The sequence below is a fragment of the Harpia harpyja genome, chromosome 10 (assembly GCF_026419915.1).
Source record: "Harpia harpyja isolate bHarHar1 chromosome 10, bHarHar1 primary haplotype, whole genome shotgun sequence".
In the NCBI taxonomy this organism is placed as follows: Eukaryota; Metazoa; Chordata; class Aves; order Accipitriformes; family Accipitridae; genus Harpia; species Harpia harpyja.
The window spans coordinates 33152338-33172769 of record NC_068949.1 but is presented as its reverse complement, the minus strand read 5'-3'; the positions used below and the strand labels follow the sequence as shown (position 1 = coordinate 33172769).

At 42.9% G+C, this 20432-nt stretch overlaps 1 protein-coding gene across 1 annotated transcript in view; it reads right to left on the bottom strand.

Moving 5' to 3' along the window:
* Positions 1 to 10343: 10343 nt before the first annotated feature.
* Positions 10344 to 20432, bottom strand: part of CFAP58 (cilia and flagella associated protein 58) — a 60195-nt gene continuing 50106 nt past the window's right edge. The window contains exons 16-18 of the mRNA XM_052800171.1: positions 17561 to 17680; positions 15918 to 16051; positions 10344 to 11537 (exon numbers count right to left, since the gene is read on the bottom strand). Coding sequence (XP_052656131.1) covers positions 11417 to 11537; positions 15918 to 16051; positions 17561 to 17680 — 375 coding nt within the window. The 3' untranslated portion in view covers positions 10344 to 11416. The remainder of the gene's footprint in view (positions 11538 to 15917; positions 16052 to 17560; positions 17681 to 20432) is intronic.

Sequence of the window (20432 nt, the reverse complement as noted above, 5' to 3'; positions counted from 1 at the left end):
TACTCACAAAAAAATAATTCAAAACCTTCAGTGGACTAAAGTACTGCAGAGCTTGGCTCTGGGCCAGCACAAAACCACAGGCTGGGTTATTAGTGCTTCCATGGAGCAAGATGTGACCAACATGCACCGAAAGAGGGGGATCCCAGAGATCTTCCCATCACATGGGGACCAGGGCAGCTTCACACCCATTGCAGCAGGTGAGGCCCTTCCCCAGCACCCCCAGTTTGCAGAGCTCACTTTGCCCTCAAGGAAGCACCAAGTAAAAGGCAAGGCGCAGCAGAGTTGCTAAAGGCAGTCAAAAGACAGACAGCCCAAACCCTTCCGGCAGACACCAACCTGGAGGCAAGATGAGCACAGGCGTGAAGTCCTTTTGGAGGATGAGCAGTTTCTGCCACCCCTAAACTCTGCAGAGCATGGAAGCTCAGGAAGCTGGGGGCAAAGGGGCTTTGACACCTGATCCACACCATACATTAAGTTTAAAGGAGGGAGATGGCATAAAAGGGCCATAAATGCACCACAGTGATTCATGCACAGACCCAGTCCTGAGCTGTGGTTACAACCCTGTGATCCAGTCAGCTGCATTTATCAACATGGCTCTCACTAAACTCTGCTCCAGTTCTGCAAGCAGTTTCCCTGGAAAATGGCTCATGCTTTTGGGATTACCACATCTTTCACTCCTAGGTTTCTTCTCTCTCTGCCTTTGTTTTTTTAATAAGCACCAAATTCTTCAGAAGTCCTAAGGTTTGCTCAGGCTCCCAGCCCTTCCCACCTTCCATGCTGCCCTTCCCCTTGGGCTTTCAGTCTGTCCCACTCTAAAAATAATTCAAGAGAAATTACAGAGGAGTTATACTCCATCCGTCTCTGAAAATGGTCTTTGTGCTCATATTATTTGCCAGTGACACTCCATCACCACAATTACCACTGCTATTTTATCTCTCTCTGCCTGTAGTGCTGACGAGGGAGCGGCAGACAGTGCTGGTGTTTAAGCTGAATAAGTCACTTAAATACATTTATACCCCCGGATCACAACATACAGCATAAATCTAACCATCTATCATGCACCGACTTGATACAAATACTCACCATGATATCAGGCAAAGCAATCACAAGAAAAATGCAGGATGATTTGAGCTGCAGCTGCCTGCAAGTTTTTGACAAGGGTATTAGATGAAAAAATTCAAAAAAGGGATGAAGCGTCTCACCTAGACATGGCTTTTGCTGTGCTGACTCCACGGGGAAAGCAGCAACTTGAAAAACTTCTTGGTAGATTTGCAGCTACACTTGTAATATCCTAATCCAGCAAGGGATCGCCCGAAGCTCAGCATTGGAACTGGGTTCTTTTCTTGAGCAAATCAAAGAGGAAAAATGCCCGGGGACAGGATGCTTGGTATGGGGGACCTGGCTCAGGTCCTGGCTGCAAAGCATCTCCCAGCTGCCCTCCCCAGCTCTGCTCCACTGCACCTTCTGTGTGCCAGGGCTGGGAGGCCTGTCCCCATCATTGCTGTGCTAGGTGATGGTTAAAAATTGGGAGATGCTTGGATCCTGACGCAAATATTCTGCACGCCTTAAACACTTCTCTGAGGGACTCTGCCATAGACTTGACTGGGAAGAAATCACCTTGCACTTCCAGCTGCCTGTCTGCGACATGATGTGGGTATCTCTCCTGAGCAGGGTTGTTATAATGTTGTTAGTGTTGGCCCCATTCCTTGTAGTCTTCATCTGGAATGTGCTAGAGAAAGGCAAGACACTGTTACAGACCTCACCATGTCTGGAGCCAGATGTGCTCTGTGAAATCCACTGTCTACCACAGCACCATTGAGCCAGAGGACAGTGGGGTGGGCAGGCTTCCCTAGGCAGCCCGAGGGGCAGATAAAGCTCAGCAGAGCTCAAGTGCTTCACAACGGACAGGTGAACAAATTGGTGGCAATAACATGTTGCAATCCTAGGCAAGAGCCATTCTCCAAGCAGGCAATTAACCTGACACCTTTATTCCCAATTCCTTTCTCCTTCAACCTCAGCATGAGCCAAGGACAAGATCAAGGAGGATGTGATCCTTGAAGGTCTGGATGCCTTATGTGGTAACACACTTTTGCCTTTCGCCACCTTGCAGGTGCTTGGAGAGGAGAGGGATGAAAGTACCACACATTCAAATTAGGGACAACTCTTCAGCCTCTCATCAACCCCAAGGATCTCTGCTCCCAACACTTGCCTGCTCCCTGAACAACATTTTGCCTGCAGCGTATCGCTACATGGACTGTGCTTTAAATAGCAGCCTTTCCTAGTGGAAATATTTTTCAGCAAACCCAGTCTTACTGTTTTTCCGAGAGTCCAATAAAGCCCATGGAAGGGTTGATTTTTCCCCCTAGGATTTCCTATTGCTGGCTCTCCCAAAGGCAGTTTCCCAAGGCCAGCCAGCCTGTGGTACCACAGCCTTTCCCAGAGCTCCACTTCATAGTGTGTTTAATTAAACCCCACCAGCTGCTCAACAAACCCAGCCTCTCCAAGTGATCTTGGGAAGAGGGGAGGAGAAGGGCACTCTGCAAAGTGGACCAGCAGCCCTGTCCAGCTCACCTGGGAGGATTTGTCCATGCACACACCAGGCTGTGGGCAGAGGTGATGAAAGGGAATCAGGCAGGTTAGTGTCACAAGAGAAGGAAAAAGCTGTTTTGTCTGATGACAGGAAGCAGGGCCATAACACAGACCCTGATACTCCTCTGTGCTGTGCTCAGGTGAATTTTAACTCAAGACTTAACACTAGAAGTCTTGGGTTCCCACCCTCAACTCCAGCAAAAAACACCCTCTGTTACCTGTCTTGCCCGTGGTGCCTGCAGAGCACCAAAGGCAGCACAGGGCCACCACCTCCTGCTTCTCTTCTTTCCTCAAATTTGTCTTCAACCCAGGCAGTGCAGGTGCCTGGATGAAAGCAGAAGCCAGGCCCTGTGGTACAGCAGCAAGCACCACCACTTTTCCCCCAGGCAGACCCCAGGCTGTCTGGATGCATCAGTTTAGGGGCTGGAGGCAACCAAGGGCAAAGCAGGTACAGCCCTGGGACATGGGACAGTGCTGGAAAAACCAGAACTGCCAGCTCATGGAATAAAAGCGAGTGAAGGAAGCAAGACCTCAGCTGCAAAACTTGATCAAAGCCCAGCAGAAATCTGCATGCTGCCAGCAAAGGAAACAGTCAGGGGAGACATGCCGGGTGGCAGAGGGCTTGGGTAGTTTGCTGCCAGCTTGCACTAAAGCAGATAGGAAAGAAAAAAAAAAATCAGTTATCCCTCAGCCTGAAGTAAATTACAAGACACATCCCTCAGGAGCACAAGGTGAAGCTCTTGATCAGATAAGCAATACTGGCATGTAATTCCCCTTGATATCGCCTGATTTGAATTTTAGTGCTTGCGAAGAACGCATGACTGACCGCTCTGAAAACTGTGGGCATCTGTTCCAGCACAGAAGGAGCAGAGCACACAGCCCCAGGCACAAGCATCCCTACACCAGCTCTGCTGCCGGAGCCACAGGGAAAGGCTACACATCCAGGGAAGGAGGACGGAGCTCATCCCCTGCTCCATCCAGCCCTTGCACACCCCACCAGAGCTGGGCACACAGGGACCAGCTGAAGCCTTGTGGGGACAGTCATCTACCCCATATTAGGCAAAAATCAATTTTGCCACCAGAAATATAAGATCTCCCAGGGTTATGAATCACATCATTCTGACACCTCCCCACACCATGAGAGCTGGGTGGGAGCTGCAGAGGTGGAAGGGAACCTGTACTCAAACATTGGCCCAGTACCAAAGAAGTAGTGTCTTGGACATCCATCCTCCTTTAGCACGTCCCCAGTACAGAATCCACCTTGGGGTCTACCAACAGCTAAACCCACCAGAAACCCCACCGCCACTGGAGGCCCCACACTCTTGTAAGACAGAAGCACCTAATTTCTGAGGACAACCCCCAATCCACCCAGAGCATCAGACTGCTTATCCTGTACTACTGACCATGGCACAGCAATTGGCCTGGGAGTGGTTTGCATGCCATCAACATTCAATATCAATGGTAAAAGTCAGAGAAAAAAATAAAATCAGACTTGGATCCAATAATCACACATCATATTAAAAGCAAAGAAGGAATCGCACCTGATTAGATGCAAACAGAAATACACTGAACCCTCAGCTAACATACTCAAGCAGAGATCTGTTGACTTCTGTAACCAAAGTTCACTTCTTCCATTTAATACACATAGCTCTAACTCTGTACTGCATATCAATTGAAACACTCATTTCTGCGACAAGGACAACAGGATCCACTCCAAAACCAAACCACAACAGAGGTTGCTTTAAGGAATTTTGAAGGTAACTCTGGCAAGAAAAGCTGACTATTGAAGCTGCTCCAAATTCAGAACTGGTGCAAGCATCAGGACTTAGCAAATAGCTCACCACAAAGCAAATAAAGCAATGCAGGGCTGCTAAAGAAGGCTGGTCTGGGACATTTTGGGTCTGCCTGTCTTCTTCCTCTACAGCATCTGAATCAGCAAGGGACTTGGTAATTTCTGGAAGACTTGTGTACACTCAGTTAAAATAAAATTCATGATGAGTTTTCCTAACTTGCCAAGAGGGAATACATCCGAACAACAACACAGAAATTGCAGGGGATGAGGCAGCTCAACCAGGAACTTAGAAGCAAGAACATTTATTACCCAGCCAGCCCCTAGAGTTTGCCCTGCCATTCAGCCACACCACGTGCTTCTGCACATCCTTCATCAAAGGGGGCTGCAAAGAGGCACAGCTTTTGCAGAGCAAAACCGAGCAGTTCTGAGGACGTTCACAAATTTGCAAGTTACCACCCTTCAGGCAAGATGCAGTAACTGAGCACGTGTTTGCTCATAGCCTGTCCTGATTACAAAGTAAAACAGGCTTATTTAAACTGCTGCTTCGGGCACCTTTTCATTTGAAGTGACAAAGATGGTTTAAGCAAACACATTTTACTCTGTAATTGGGGCCAGCTAGGAACATATCTGTGGTTGATTCCCACAGCTCACCTGCCACAGGGTAGCTTCTGGCATGATCACTTATGATCACATGAATGTCAAAGCAGTCCTAGAAAATTGTGCTTTCCCACAGGAGCTGGGCACAGCACTTAATATTTTTTATTATTTATTTATTTTATTTTTTAAGGAAAACATGCTTTTCCTCCAGAAATACTCTGTGCTTAGTATAAAATTTCAGGGTGTTTTTGGGGAGGGGAGGCAGGATCACATGTTGACCAGTTTCTTTGTATTTTCTGTAGGGAAGAATGGTTAGTCACCTGCATTCCAGTGCTGATCCCAAATACACCACTCCCTTACTATTTTTGCTTTTATCACTCTACAGCTCTCAAAAAGGCTGAGCTACCAGTGTGTTTACAACTATGCAAACATACCTTGTTTCTACAGGGACACATGAAAAATTAAGAGGGATCAACAAAAGTTGCAAATACATACTTGAAGTGCATTCAAACCCCATGTAGAGATTCCCATTTCAGATTAAAATGGCTTTAAATTACTGTTTAGTCTTCTGCCAAGAAAGAGCCCTGAGAAATGGTTCTTGCTGTGAAGAACTGTGAAGTTTAAATAGTCAAGACTAGCTGAAAGCGTAGTTCTTATAGCCACTTCACACCTGGGCAGATTAAAGTGCCCACCATCAGAAAGGGAGGCTCCTGGCCACCTTAGAGGGAAACTCAGATCTGTCAAGATCCAGTTTGCAAAAATAACATCCTTCAAAACAACCTTTGCACCCTTTTTTCTCTCTGGATGTTAGGTAAGCTGAAAGGTGCACCAAAAAAAAAAAATACTGACAATATCTGCAAAATAATAAAGAATAGTAAAACTAAAGAAAATGGCTGGTCTGGGATTCACAGAAAGGGAGCAAGACTGCCCTTAAAGCCAGCATAGGATGTGCAGCCAGGAAATTCACTGTTAGGAGAAAGCTCTGACCAGCCATGATTCAAGGTCAGCCTGGCCAGCCTTTCATCATCCCTGGAGGATGCAGTACCTCCTTGAAAACCATGGAGTCTCCTTGAAAGCACTCAGGCTATAAGACAAGAAGGATCCCAAACAGAAAATCCACAAATACACCCTGGTTAAGAAAAATTCCACAATTTGCCCATGACTGACAGGTTTGGGTTCATCCTTGCCCTCTCAGAGGAGGCACTGCAGAAGAGATGAGCACTGCACAAGCCAGCAGAGAAACTAGGAGCCCCAGCAGCAAGTAGAGCAAGAGCTGTTGGATGCACAAAGAATATCAATTCTTCTTGAAAACCAAGTTAAAACCATCTCTGTGGAAGTGCCCCCCATATGGCCAAAGCCTTGGCCAGCAGCAGCCAACCTGCAGAATGCAAACACTAATGGTGTGCATCCCAACCCTGTGATTAGATGCAACAGCCTAAGAAACATGCTGCTTCTAGCCAAGGTAGACCACAAGAGCAAAGCTTACTTTTGCCTTTGTTTCAGAGCAGTCTGCAGGGTTTAGCACTCTATTTCTCCCCTTCAATAACAGCCCTTTACCCTAAAAATCAATGCCTCTTCCCCTCCTGGACATGCTGCTTGTGGTCACTCATTACCCAATTAACACCCAGTGGGGACACCCACCTCCCAAGCTGCATCACGAGACAGCCACGGTATAGCTCCTACCCTGGGGGTGGCCACATTACAGCAGTTGCTCAATATTTGGAGACGCCTACTCAGCCTTTTCACATCGGGGGTCAACTAAGGGCAAGACCGCACCTTCACCTCCAAACTGCCTTGCTCCTGTGGCTGCCTGCAAGGACTCGGTTGCTGAAGGCAGAACAGACCCCAAGAGAAAGCTCAGCACCCTGCACTCACTAGGAGAGAAGCAACAAAGGGCAGGGGAGGATCTCAGCAGGTTTGGAGCCTGTTCTTAGCCACAGAGCTGTGTTCCCGCAGCCTTACTCATACTGACTTGTCTGGGTGGCTCTATACACCTGTGATGAGGTATATAAACCCATTGAGGCCAGCAAAGGGATTAAAAAGTATATGGGTTCAATAAACCTACATAGGTGCTCCAATTCAGGGAGAAAGCAAGCTGAAGGGTAAGGCTGAGCAGAGGAGCAGGCAGCTGCTTTGACCTCAGCCATGTGCCCCATATCCTACAGATCCTGCCCTGCTGCCTCATACCCATGTGTGCCACAGGCACAGCTTCACCTCCTCCTTGGAAAATGAGGCTCCTCAAGCAAGCCCATGGGATGAGATCCTGGCATCTTTCTGTATGCTGAACAGCATAAGTAGCTGATCTGTGTGGAGCTGCTTAAAAAGTACCCAAGTAGGGAACAGAAAGAGCATCAAAATCAAGCTCCTGCTTTTAGAAACACACTAAAAATACACTCTGCTGGAGGAGATGGCACAACAGCTAAACCACCTGCTAGGAAAATAATACTCAATTGCTAAAGTGCCTAAATACAAATGTACGTGATTTAGAGACTCTAATTTGGGTAGAGAGAGGTGGGATGGGCCCACTTTCAGAAAGAGTCATTAACACTTCAGAGATGGCAGGCACTGGTTTCGCTGCCCGACTCCTCTTTTTGACTCTCCTGCTAACTTTACCCTCTGGTAACTTCACATAGGTGATAGGGAATAAGTCAAAGATCTACTTCTCTCTGCTCTTTCTTGCAACTTCTTTAGGGCACAACAGTTTCACCCTAACACGAGGATATGAAACAGCAGCCCAAGACCTTGCAGCGTGGACTCACACAGTTACTGGCAACCCACCTGCAGGCAGTGCTCAGGGACATGCAGCTGAAGACCTCTGTAGCAGTTCCTTGTCCACAGGATCTGGGAGGGAAACCTTTCCTCTTGCTCACATGGGCTTTCAACACCCACAGCCCCCTTCCCTGTGCAATCCATTCCTCTTCATGCTGCGGCAGCTTACTCTTTGAAGTACTTAGAAGATAGCACTAAAGCTGGTCTTACGTCCTGCTGCCAGGGTGCCACAAGAGCCAACTGCTCCCTCAAGGACAGGAAACCACAAGAAACTCACCTGTGGGGCTGAGCTTGTTAAATGGTGCCCCACAGCCCAGGTGGAGCTGATCAGGGCCCTTAAGGCCCATTAGTGCCCGAGGGCCCAGTACGTACTTCTCTGCTCACAGCAAAGCCTCTCCTCTGTGGTACTGGGAAAAGTCTGTGGGTACCAAGTACTCAGCCTTTCCTTCTGCCTCCCCAGCCTGCCCTGGAGTTTGTAGTTCTCAACACGACAAAGCCTGAGCTGTGACCTGTTTTTCACTGCTGTTGACTCAAAGGGTTCCCAGATTTACGGCAGCAGGACACGTTACTGGGTGTGTAGTATGTGCTCCTGCTCCTCTGAATTCACAAAGCGAGTGTAAATTAAGGACTGGATTCTTGTGCTGTGTCTTTGGTAGTTGACAGGTGATCCCAGAAGGGTCATGCTCCTGCCTTTGAACCTGATAGTCCAGCATACAGTGTCATGTGTCCTGCTTGTACAATACACTGAATACATACCTGCCAGACAAGATCAGAGCTTAAGCTAGATGTGAAGTTACTTAAAATATTATCTACATATTGCAAGAGCTCTGAAAATGAACAATATTACATACTTTACTCACTGAAAAAGACTCCAGGATAGATTTAGTGAGCAAGCTACTACAGCTCCAATCCGAACCAATTAAAGTGAAGAAAGACTTCCTCTAACTTAAGTGCCATGGATCATAGCCCTTTGCCTCCATCTTTTCACATAACTTTACAGGAACAAGAAGTTAAAGATATGCATGCTACTTCTAGGCTTACATCTTGCACAGACTGGAATTCAATTAACATCATTCTGCAACAAAACTTGGAGAAGCACTTCAGAGCTGCTGCTCACAATGCAGAAGCAACTGAACAAATGATACTCTCATTAACGCTCTGTCTTTCCCTGCTGTGCAAGCCAAATCCTTGAACACTAAAAGCACCTCAGCATCAGCTGGGTTCACAGACATCCAGAGCAATTTTTCAAGCTCCCTGACTTTTATAGACCAGGGGGGAAGGGATTTGGTGTGCTTTAATCCATTCTATTATATGAACTCAGAAATGGTTTTCACGCTCTAGCACTATAAATTAAGCTGGCTGCAGTTATTCTATTCCTGATTATGCTGAAAGTTACTGGCAATTATTTGATTACTATATTTTCTTGCCCTTTTTTTTTAATTCTTTTCCAAATTAACCTGTGAACTTAGTTTCCCTGGTAGTAAGTAAATAATGCAATAAAACTGGAGATAGTAGCCAACACATTCACATCTGGATGCCTGAAATTGTGGACACAGTAAAACCTCCTGTACTTTGTAGGTGGAATTTACTGTATTCACTTCCCAGCCCTTCAGACTGGAAGAACATGTTGTATGAGAAAATCACAATTTTTTGCACTCCTGTATGTTTTTTTAATCTAGAAGGCTAATCACTTTTTAGACATAAGTGAATTTACCTTTGTAAGTCATTAGACAAATACTATCCCACCCATTTTAGAGACTGGAAAACTCAGGTCAAGAATCATTTAAGGATGGAACTTCTTACCCTAAAAATAGTCCAATCTGTGCAACACAAGCTACTATTAAGTACATCTGAAGATGGAAAAGAATCTGTTTTATTAGTGTATTCATAAAAACATATGCAATTGTGTATTCATAAAAATACATGCAATTAGGGAACACCTTCCATCTGTTTGGCTCCCCTTCCCTTGCTCTGACCACTGTAATACCTTGTCTCCTAAATACTGTTAACAGAGGGAAAGATGTACACAGACCTGGTTTACCTCTGGATAAGTTAGGGGGTACGCTGTACAGTTCAGAGTGTAGTAAGTAACTTGCTTCTCTACAGTGTTATGGTATTCTGGGAGTCTAACTGTGCCTCTTGCATTCATGTGAATTAAGAAATGTGACTTTGATGATTTATTTCAGTACAAATTACTTCCCAGTACCAGTAAGCATAGGAGAGTCCAGCTTCAGGCTGGATACTCAAAACCTTAACAAATACCAGCTTTTAAAAGCTTCAGTAAAACCTACCTGGGATCCCATCAAACTCAAGTGCCCATGTCAGTTATTCTCAGTTATTCTAACTATAAGGACATGTCAGGTACACAAAAGACACGATTCAGACAGCATGACTGCCCTAAAATGATAACTTTAGCATAATGCACTTGACAGTGGAAAAGCAATAATAGCTATTTTGGGAACAAAAGAAAAATACAATAGATCTGATGACTAAGTGTTCTGGTCCCCAATGTAAAAGCAAAGTAGATCCCTGTCGTATTTAACTTGATTCCTTTGAATTAAACACTTCCATTAAAAGTTTCCCACAGTAGCTTTAATATTTAATTATGTATTCCACCAAAGGAAAGAACAAAATCTTTGCAAAGGGTTTTTTTGTGCATGTGAAATATTTATCAGCATATCTCTTTGGACAAGTATTTTTATCCCCCAGGCTGGGAAAAAGCTTCCATGTACAAATCAGTTTCAAAACATTTTATTTTACAGCTTGAAAGTTTTCTATACTTCAGCACCTCATGCCGTGACTTTGTTATTTCACTTGTTAATGAATGGTAATTAAATCTCTTTTGGCTGAAAAGGTTGGAGGGCTCCTGCTGTATTACAAAAACAATTTCTGAAAGTTACAAAAATGCCCAAGTGTCTAGAAATTAAAGAGTAAAGTTTGCCATGTTTTGAGTCCAAGTTTGAATCGCTTGGAAGGATTTATGTGGGAGAACGGCATGTCCCAGTCAGTGTGTACAGTCTCCCCAGTTGAACAGACGTAATTATGTCACTTTGTGTCTACCACAGTAAACAGAATCGCATTCTTAATAATGTACATTGTGGCCACAAACTTCCTTGATCTTACTAACAACTGTAGCAAACACTGCATAAACCCTATTATATACTACCTGCACAAAGAACTGCTACATGTGTACATCTAAGTAAAGACTCCTTAATTTTGCATTTGCTCAGTAGGGCTTGAAACATCAGCCTATTAATTTTTCTTCTTTTCTGTTTTCTCATTTCTTTCAGGTGCTTTGAGTCAGAAGATAAATGGAGTGAGTGCTTACAACAGAGGTAGATAAAGGGGAAATAACTATATATTAAGGCATTTTGTGGTGTTACAGTGCTAAATAGAGACACAGTATTGAAGAAGAAATATCTGCATGCTCTCCACTATTCAGTTACACCAGTGCAGGCTTCTGCTGGCATCATATGGGCAGATTTGGTCCACAGTTTGTAAACCAAAACTACGTTAACTCTACTATAAAATGCCTTTTCCTGAAGGCAATACAGTGATTTCAGAGGGAAAGTTGATTCTGAATTTCTTTTAAAATTACAGGTTCTCAAACAACCCAGCACAAACAGAGTTTAGCAAGAAACTGGGGACAGGAATGTGATGAGTCCATTCCTAAGCTGTAACTCTGGGAAGGGGTCTGCTGAGAGCAAAGCCCCCTCCAGTGAAGCGAGGAACATCAGATCTGTGGCGTGGAAACTCAGGCTCCATGTCAGTCAAGAATCGCTCCTTCTCCCTTTAAATAGAAACAAAGAAAAGGAAAATACATATTTCATTCTGCAGCCCAATGATGTTTACAAACTAAGGAAATCTGTGTCCTCCAAAGTTTCTTTGATGCAACCACATATCAAGAGATCATTAAAAAATTGTTGACTAAAGCCTGTTAAGCTAAACCACCAAGACTAGGTGTCTGTTTGGATCTAATTACAAGCCTACTGATGGTTTTTGGAATTAATAAAAATTAGAAATAAATGAGCTCTCTTCGTGCTACTCCCCAAAACGGTCAGAACACCTCATTAGAGCAAGTTTGTACATGAGCTCCATGACTTCAGATTTCTAATCACCATCCCATTCCAGCAAGTATATGCCTGTTTTCAAACAAACAGCTAGATTCATCAAAGGGAGATACTTTCTCTTTGTTGAATTTTAATGCATAAGTAGTGTTATCTGTCTTCACATTTTAATAAAGTTCTAGTGATAATTACCCTGCCTGTGACATTTGCAGAAAACTAACAGTGTGCTGTGGGTGCACTGATAGCCCCAGGAAGTTGCTCCATCTGAGGATCCAGGAGGGCTTGAATTTTATGGCCTTAAGAGGAGGGAACAAGGGTAAGCTGGTTCTACTCTTATGAGATTGGGGAGTTAAGCATAGCAGAACAAATACAAAGGGCAGTATTTCAAATTCACTGTGATATACCTGGAGGTTTCAGAGAAAGGTCCTGAGATATTTAAAATTAACCAAGTGGAGCTTTATGAAGTACTAGTTTATCATAACAGCAGAGGTCTCAAGGCTTTACAAAGAAGGTCAGTGCCATTACTTTTATTTTACAGTCATTGAGACTGAGACACAAACGTGAGTGCAACCACGCTTTTGCAAAATCCAGCCTTGTCACATTAGTACCCTTTCTCAGTCCCCAGTAAGGAAAAAGAAAACACTTCCCAGAATTAATACTTTTCTCTTTGTCCCTAAATAACTGTGTCGGGAGAGGAGGAGGTTCAGAGAAACCCTGTAGGATGACTAGTTATACTTCCTTTTCCAAATTTAACCCTTATGGAGGTGGGAGAACAGGCAAAAGATGGCACAGATGAACTTAACCACGAAAACCATTTATAACGGTTTTAATTTTATGAATGTAGCACTAATGGATGTGCCAGCTGACAGCACTAAAAACTAGCATGTTATATTTAGATGGCTCATCCTATCTCACTATTGGGCTTCCAACTCTGGGGAAAGAAAATGATCCAGAGTCCACGCTCATTCTTTCTTCATGCTCCCATGGAGACAGCCAACAGATGTGCTCATCAGTATGGAAAACTCTATGCAGCCGAATACTGTAATATATTTTGCAGAATTAATGTGCAAGCAGCCACGTGCAAAAGCTCCCAGTTACTACTGACATCTCTCAGTGCACTTATTTACATATATAGGACTGCAGGATCATGTCTCTGGTGTGGATTTAAGCTTCATATTTTCTCACTGATCCTTATCAAGATCAAACTGGAACCCTGGAGCTAAAAGCAACTAGGAAAAGTAGTGAAGCAGAAAGGAGAGAATGGGAAGAGTGAGAAAAAGAAAGCCTCAGGCATCTGGGAAAGACAACATTCAGAATCAGAGAGCAGAAAAAGAGGATTTCAAATTCACAACCAAAATCTTAAACATTGGATTTTCAGCTTGAACACAAAACAAAGCTAAATTCCTGTTGTCAGTTGTTATATTCCTTCAGCATCCCATGGAAAGCTGCATTAGTTTAGCATCAAGACTTTAAATCACAAACCAGAACTGTCTTGTGCAAATCAATAAAAGCTTTAGATGATACCTTTGTGTGAGGTTATCTGAGAGTATTAATTCTCTTTCATACCTGGGTAGTCAATAATGCTATTAATGCTATTGTCCTGACAGGATCCTCTTTTATTAGCAAAACCAGCCACATTTATTTCAGACATGATGTTAACATTAGCCAGCATGATAGAGATCAAGTCAGTGGTTTTGTGTCAGCTGGGATTTAGAGCAACCTGAGATTGTACAAATCAAATGGCCCTGGCTCTTTGGCGAGCACCTACACACCAGGCAGTGCCTGTCCAGCCCAGTCTGAGGCAAGAACGATATGGAATGGCTGTGAAGGGGGTGAAGGACTCCTTGGGGAAGGATCTGGCTGCACAGCAAGCTCTCTCCATTGCAGAAAGCAAAAGACATGTCAGGGACAACTGGCAGTTTGGAAAAGGAAGGCTGCAGAACAAGGTTGTTTCCTTTGCCCTGCTGCTGGGCAACACAAAGCACAGTCTAGAGACTGCAGAAGCTGGTGTTATCCAGGATTGATATGCCCAGTTATGCCTTGGGGTGTGCATATCCTTCAAAGCAGGATGTAGTCCAACACGTTTGACTGGGGAACAAAACAATGAGGGACAGAGGAGAGCAAAGCCCAGCACCTGCCCACCTCTTGGCTGCCACAAAGACAAGAGAAGTGCAAGTCAGGGCTGACAGCACAGTATTGGTAGCTTCTGAGCCTCAGGTGGGAGCAATGAGATGCTATCATCCTGCAGAAGCACCACTAACAGCATCTGAATGTACTTCCAAAACACAGATGTCACAAAGACACCATGCTTATCAGACTACAGCCATGCCTGCGCACAAGAACAACAGCCTGACAAGCTGCACTAATGGCAGATATCTATCCTGAACCTATAAACAGTGTAATGAGTCCAGCACTAATTGACCTGCAACATGAAATTCCATTCACTGTGTATGATTAACAGACCCAAGTTCAGTCACCATCACCTCACAAAATATTTTTGTTTTACTTTGAAGCAGTTATGCCCCTAACAAGTTGGGTTTTGTCAATAGTTATGTCAGGAATTAACTCTAGGTACAATGTAACAGCAAAACATGAGTGAATTTCTTCTCATCTGATGAACAGAAAGAAACATGATGCCAGGGTCCAAAATGGAAACATTAAAACTATTGTGAAGAGGATACTTAGTTGCTGGAAATGGATTATTAGGCATTACAGTGGCCTCACATATTGATCCTAAAACTCCAGGAAGGCCATTTGCTCTGCACAATTGTTGCTAATTCCAAACTTTAAGGTAACATTATGCAATTTGCAGATGGACAAAAGTCACTGTTTATCACTGACTATTTTGCTAATTCAGTCATCAAAACTGTTTGCTGGCTGAAATATGATTAAGGAAGAAATAGATACAGGCAGCTTTGAATTATATTCAGCTACGTAGAGAATAGCTGGCTTTAGTGTGTGAGGAAGGGACAGGCTGGGGATGGAAAGGGGTGGAAAGACAGAGGTTCAACATGAGGTTCAACAAGGCCAAGTGCAAGGTTCCGCACCTGGGTCAGGGCAACCCCTGGTATCAATACAGGCTGGGGGATGACAGAATTGAGAGCAGCCCTGCCGAGAAGGACTTGGGGGTACTGGTAGATGAAAAGCTGGACATGAGCCGGCAATGTGCGCTTGCAACCCAGAAAGCCAACTGTATCCTGGGCTGCAACAAAAGAAGCGTGACCAGCAGGTCGAGGGAGGTGATTCTGCTCCTCTGCTCCACTCTGGTGAGACCCCATCTGCAGTACTGCATCCAGCTCTGGAGTCAGTACACGAAAGACACGGACCTGTTGGAGCAGGTCCAGAGGAGGGCCACAAAAATAATCAGAGGGATGGAACACCTCTCCTGTGAGGAAGGGCTGAGAGAGTTGGTGTTGTTCAGCCTGGAGAAGAGAAGGCTCCAGGGACACCTTATAGCAGCTTTCAAGTAATTAAAGGGGGCTTATAAGAAAGATGGGGACAAACTTTTTAGCAGGGTCTGTTGCAATAGGACAAGGGCTAATGGTTTTAAACTAAAAGAGGGTAGATTTAGACTAGATACAAGGAAGAAATTTTTTAAAATGAGGGTAGTGAAACACTAGAACAGGTTGCCCAGAGAGGTAGTAGATGCTCCATCCCTGGGAACATTCAAGGTCAAACTCGAAGGGGCTCTGAGCAACCTGATCTAGTTGAAGATGTCTCTGCTCATTGCAGGGGGGGTTGAACTAGATGATCTTTAAAGGTACCTTCCAACCCAAACTATGCTATGATTCTATGATTCGATGTGAGAGACCAGACACTAATCTGTGTCCTCTGGGCACCATCTCATTGGTATGAATAATTTAACTGGACTGCAGAACATGTCAGCAACCTCTCTGCTGGATGTTCTTGTCCTGGCCATAGATCATGGTAAATCTAGACCAGACTGAAGTAATATGAAGGATAGCATTCAGGAAAATTAGGCAACAATATTATATCACCTCAGTCAAATTTGGCTACGTTCTGATCAAAAGGGTAAAGCAGGATCTAAAAAAAATCTAGTTTATGCAGAAAGTTGTGTAGACAAAACTGTTATTTTCCCATACTTGGCCTGTTGTTCCTTGCGTTTCTGAGCCAGATATTTCTTCTTCACATTTAGAAGCTCGTTGGCAAGTCTTTCAATTTCATATTTGTATTCTTGGCTCTGCGATTCATACATATTCAATTCTGAGGACAAAACCTAACAAACAAAAGAAAAAGCAGAAACAGGAGATGTTAGTTTCACTTACACATAAGTTAGTACTTTTACAAGCACTTTTTCCTTTCACATTTGATGATATAAGACATCACCACTTTCCACCACATCTCATCATCTATCATGATGTTTCATTTGATCACCTCTGCTCACCTAAGGACAATTTACAAAATTAAGGCTATGCCATTTAACCCTAACAAAACATGTAAAAATATGCTCCAAGCATTATGGGAATGGTATTAATACATACATTAGCTCTTAATGTTCTGGGACGCAAATCTGCGTGAAAATCCAAAGTGAAGGTCTTTAAAAATAATAAAGTAGGGACTTATTTAATAATAATGGGGTTTATTCACAGGGATGCACTTTGTTATGTGAAGTAATTCAATCCACACAGGCAAAGTAGTACCAGGCCGTGTAAATACAATACTGCTTTCATGTGAATCAGTAAATCTTAAAGAAAGTAGGAGCATGCATAGTGTGTTTTCCTTCTTTAAGGGGAATAGCTTGACCTGGCACCACAAAATGGCTTGCATGCCAGTACATTACAGCATACTGTGCCTCAAATACACAGTAGCAATTGACTGCATTAAGGACAAATGGGAACCATATGGAAAACTTCAAATCACATTCAGTTTAGCTAAACTTTGGCTTCTATTTTACATTTTCTACATTGTTTTTCTTCTCCGTGGACTAGGATTTGCATAACAGCCTCTTTGTTTCCTAAGGGCCCATCTGCTCCTGCATTTTTTTCCTCATGGTTAGTATAGACGTGATTATGATGCAGTGAACAGGAGATGATGACTTCAACAAAGAGAGGAGCTGTAGAAGTAGATGAACTCCTGGGGAGATCTTTCATGCAGGCAAGAACAAGGGAAGATCAGCTTATTCTATCAAACAATCACTTTTTAATATCATGCTTTCAAAGTTTCCCGTAAGATTCCTTCAGAAACAGGAAAGCCTCCCTTCTAGTGACAAGGGGTTAGGATAGGTTACTCCTGTCATCCCTATAAAAGTTGCAAGTCTAATCTACATGTACGCATTGCAAGAGAAATAACAAGAATTTGAGACTGCATTCTCAATATATTCCCACTAGTTTGTTAAAAAGAAAATTAAATTGCTTTGATTTGCTTATTAAAGATCTTAATAGTTCAAGAAAAGGGAAGGAGAATAAGCATAATGGAAAACTGATAGTGTCCCAGTATGCCCATGCACAAAAAGCATTTACAGCATTGTGCTGCATACTCATATTCTAATAAGACTTCTCCTCTATTTTAATGAAACAAACTAGCATGATATGAAAAAAAGTTCTTCTACTGCTATTGGTTCTCCCTTGGGGAGATGCAGTATTAACCTTATTTTCCTGACCTAATATACTAAGGCATGCACACTGTTTATCCAAAATCTTCCTGAAACCTCGCTCCCCAGGATCACTGGTGAAATCATTCTGCAAGCCTGGCAGCCCCTCAGCCAGAGACAGAGGGCATCTCTTACTTTCAGCTGTTTAGTCTTCTCTCGCAGAGTGTGCTGGTAGAGCTGTAACTGTTCTGCGGCTTCAGGCCCAGGCTGCCGGGCCAAGACATGCTTCAATTCCACATACAGTTTCTCTTTTTCCTAAGAAAAAGACAAGAGGAAGAGCTCTTATAAAACTACTATAGCAGCAGCACAACCTGTGATGAAATCAACCTCACTGAAGAATGCAACTCAATCAGGATGATATTTGCAGAAACAAATCTGCCTGTGTGTCAGTCTTTCCTCAATAGCCATAAGGTATTTAAAGTTGTTGTGATAGCAGCGGGAGAGCTCATTAAGAGAAACATCCAGCTACTTCGAACCACGAATGAAATACTCTTAAACACTGTCATCAGTGAGCACGCTCTACCACAGAGAATATAAAACAGTCACTGGAAGAGTATCCAGGGGTGGAAAATTAATTACTAGTAACTGTGCTTATTGCAATCTTTCTTCTTATGAGCTACATTTCCTTACACTAAGGATCATAGCTTCACCCAACAGGATGTGAGCAGGCTATAGAAATGTCAGGGAAGGACTGTACAAAAGAATAACTTCTTCCAAAGAAAATCCTGCAAAGCACATGTACACACTCACATATGTATGTGTGTGTGTGTGCATGTATATAAATATATATATATAAAAACCTTTCAGTTTAACTGCAGGGGCCCTGGGAAAGGGAAAGAAAGTATAAACAGCAACAACTATGACTAGCACAATTACCACCAAGTAATTTTTCTTTGTCATGTGTCTCCTCTTCCTTCATGTTGGAACAGTATACTTGTGGGAATTCGATATAGCCATGCCTGAACAGAAACTACACCATGGACCCACTTACAGCTTTCTGTACTGAAATGCTGCTTTCAACTGTGTTTTGAGGATGTACTTGTTTTCAGTCTGAGGAATAAAGCTCTAGAACAAAGCCACCTTCATAGCTTTGCACATTACAATATTTTTAGTATCTACCCTGTCAGACTAAAATTATTATTATTTAACATTATTTAGCAAGATCCCATCCTTGTCTGCTACCTGGAGACCTGAAATTAAAAAGGAGGGTTATTTGACTGGAAGTCGGACTAGCAGACAAAAGATTTAACTGAAGACGACAAAAATGCCAAGTAGGAGATCAGACACGTGATTATTTACACTGGCTTTGACAAAACCCCCTTTTGCTGTCTTTTTTATAAGCTCTGTCTAAACTCTTGCCACAGAATTCTTCCACTGATGTGGGAAACGGTGCCATCACATCACCTAGAATTGCTACATTTGGCCTTGCTCAGTGGTTGAGCGAGGATTTTCAAAGTGGCTTGTTATTTTGAAGATGTAAAATTCTAGGAGTCCAGTCTTCAAGAGCATAAGGAGTCTGGAATTTTTAAACCTCAGCATTTCCTGAAAACCATGTGCTATAATGGTCACAAGTTGGGACCCAAAATGGAAGCACTTCAAATCATAAATTACTTTTGCAAGCATTGCCCTTAAACTCTGAATATTACTGAAGAAGAGTTCTTTATAAATGAAGTTGTTCACAGTTTATCTTTGGAAAAATCGAAACCTCCTGAGACTCAGACTGAAGTATGCATAGTGGCAAAAATTAAATTGAGAATTCATTCTCAGTAGAGAGTTGTTATGTCACTACAAGTGGTTTCTACTACCACCTTTTCTTTCTGAGGAAGCAAGATTTTACTGCAAGTTAGAAACAACAGCAAAAGAAAAATCTGCCTTGTCAAAATCTAGCCGGTCAGTATTAACATTCCACCCCTGAATGTATCACAGATTTGTATTTTGGAAGAGTGTAATGGTAATTTGGATAAATATGGAGCAGTTGATGGATTGAAGGTCTTATGTGCAATTGTTTTCCAATTTATTTCTCTCCTAACCCTCTACAAGGGCCAACCAAGCTCTTCAAACATTGTGCAATGGTGTGTATAATAACCTCATTTAGAGACAAAGCGTGCAATTCTATTATAAGGAGAATCTATCTTATGCAACAGAGACTCGTTAGCTGTCCAATGTATATTGTCTCCATAATCCAACAGAGGCAGAACCAGCTGTCTTATAATGCACATCCTGTCCTTCCTTGCTAAGCGCTGTCCATCTCTTTTACATCCAGTCAATTAATTTGTCACTGTGTTAAAAGCACCATATGTCAGCAAAACGTTAAAAGAAAAACCTGGATACTTATTTCCTCATCAGCAGAAGTTTGTATTCACAGGTTGGCATTTCTATAATTTCTGACATTTTACCCCAGGATGCAAGAAAAAAAAATAAAATCAATTCATTTCAATTAATTTTAAAACAGCAACCACCAGGGTATATCTAAGTCAGTCACAAGGTTCATGTGATAATACCACCAAAAAATGCATTACTTACAGCAGGTACTTTTATCGCTACACATAAGAAATCAGGAATGCCCAGGAAAAAAAAATCAGCACAAATTAATAAAGAAAAATTTTGGCTTCTACTATACTCTAGCTATATTCAAAGAACAGACGAGCTGTGCAATGTGCATTACATGCAGATATCTTATAAATAGCCAACTATCAGATACAGCATAGAACATGTAGAAAGACCTGTAGGGTTGTCTGATGTGTGAGCTGTATTCAAAGTAGCTTTCAGCTGTAGTGCATAAATTAATACCACCAGAAGATGGATCTATGTTGCTTTATTGTTTTGGAAACAAGTAAAATGCATGTGCATTCCCTAAAATGTCTGAGAACAGTGGGGCCAGATGGAGAGAAGGTATCTTGACACTGACAAGAAAATCCTAAGTCAGCAGTGATGATCAGTGGTGTAGCAGTAATTAAAAACAAGAGAGTAAGCTGATCTGTTTGGTGCCTACTGGAAGTCAGTTAAC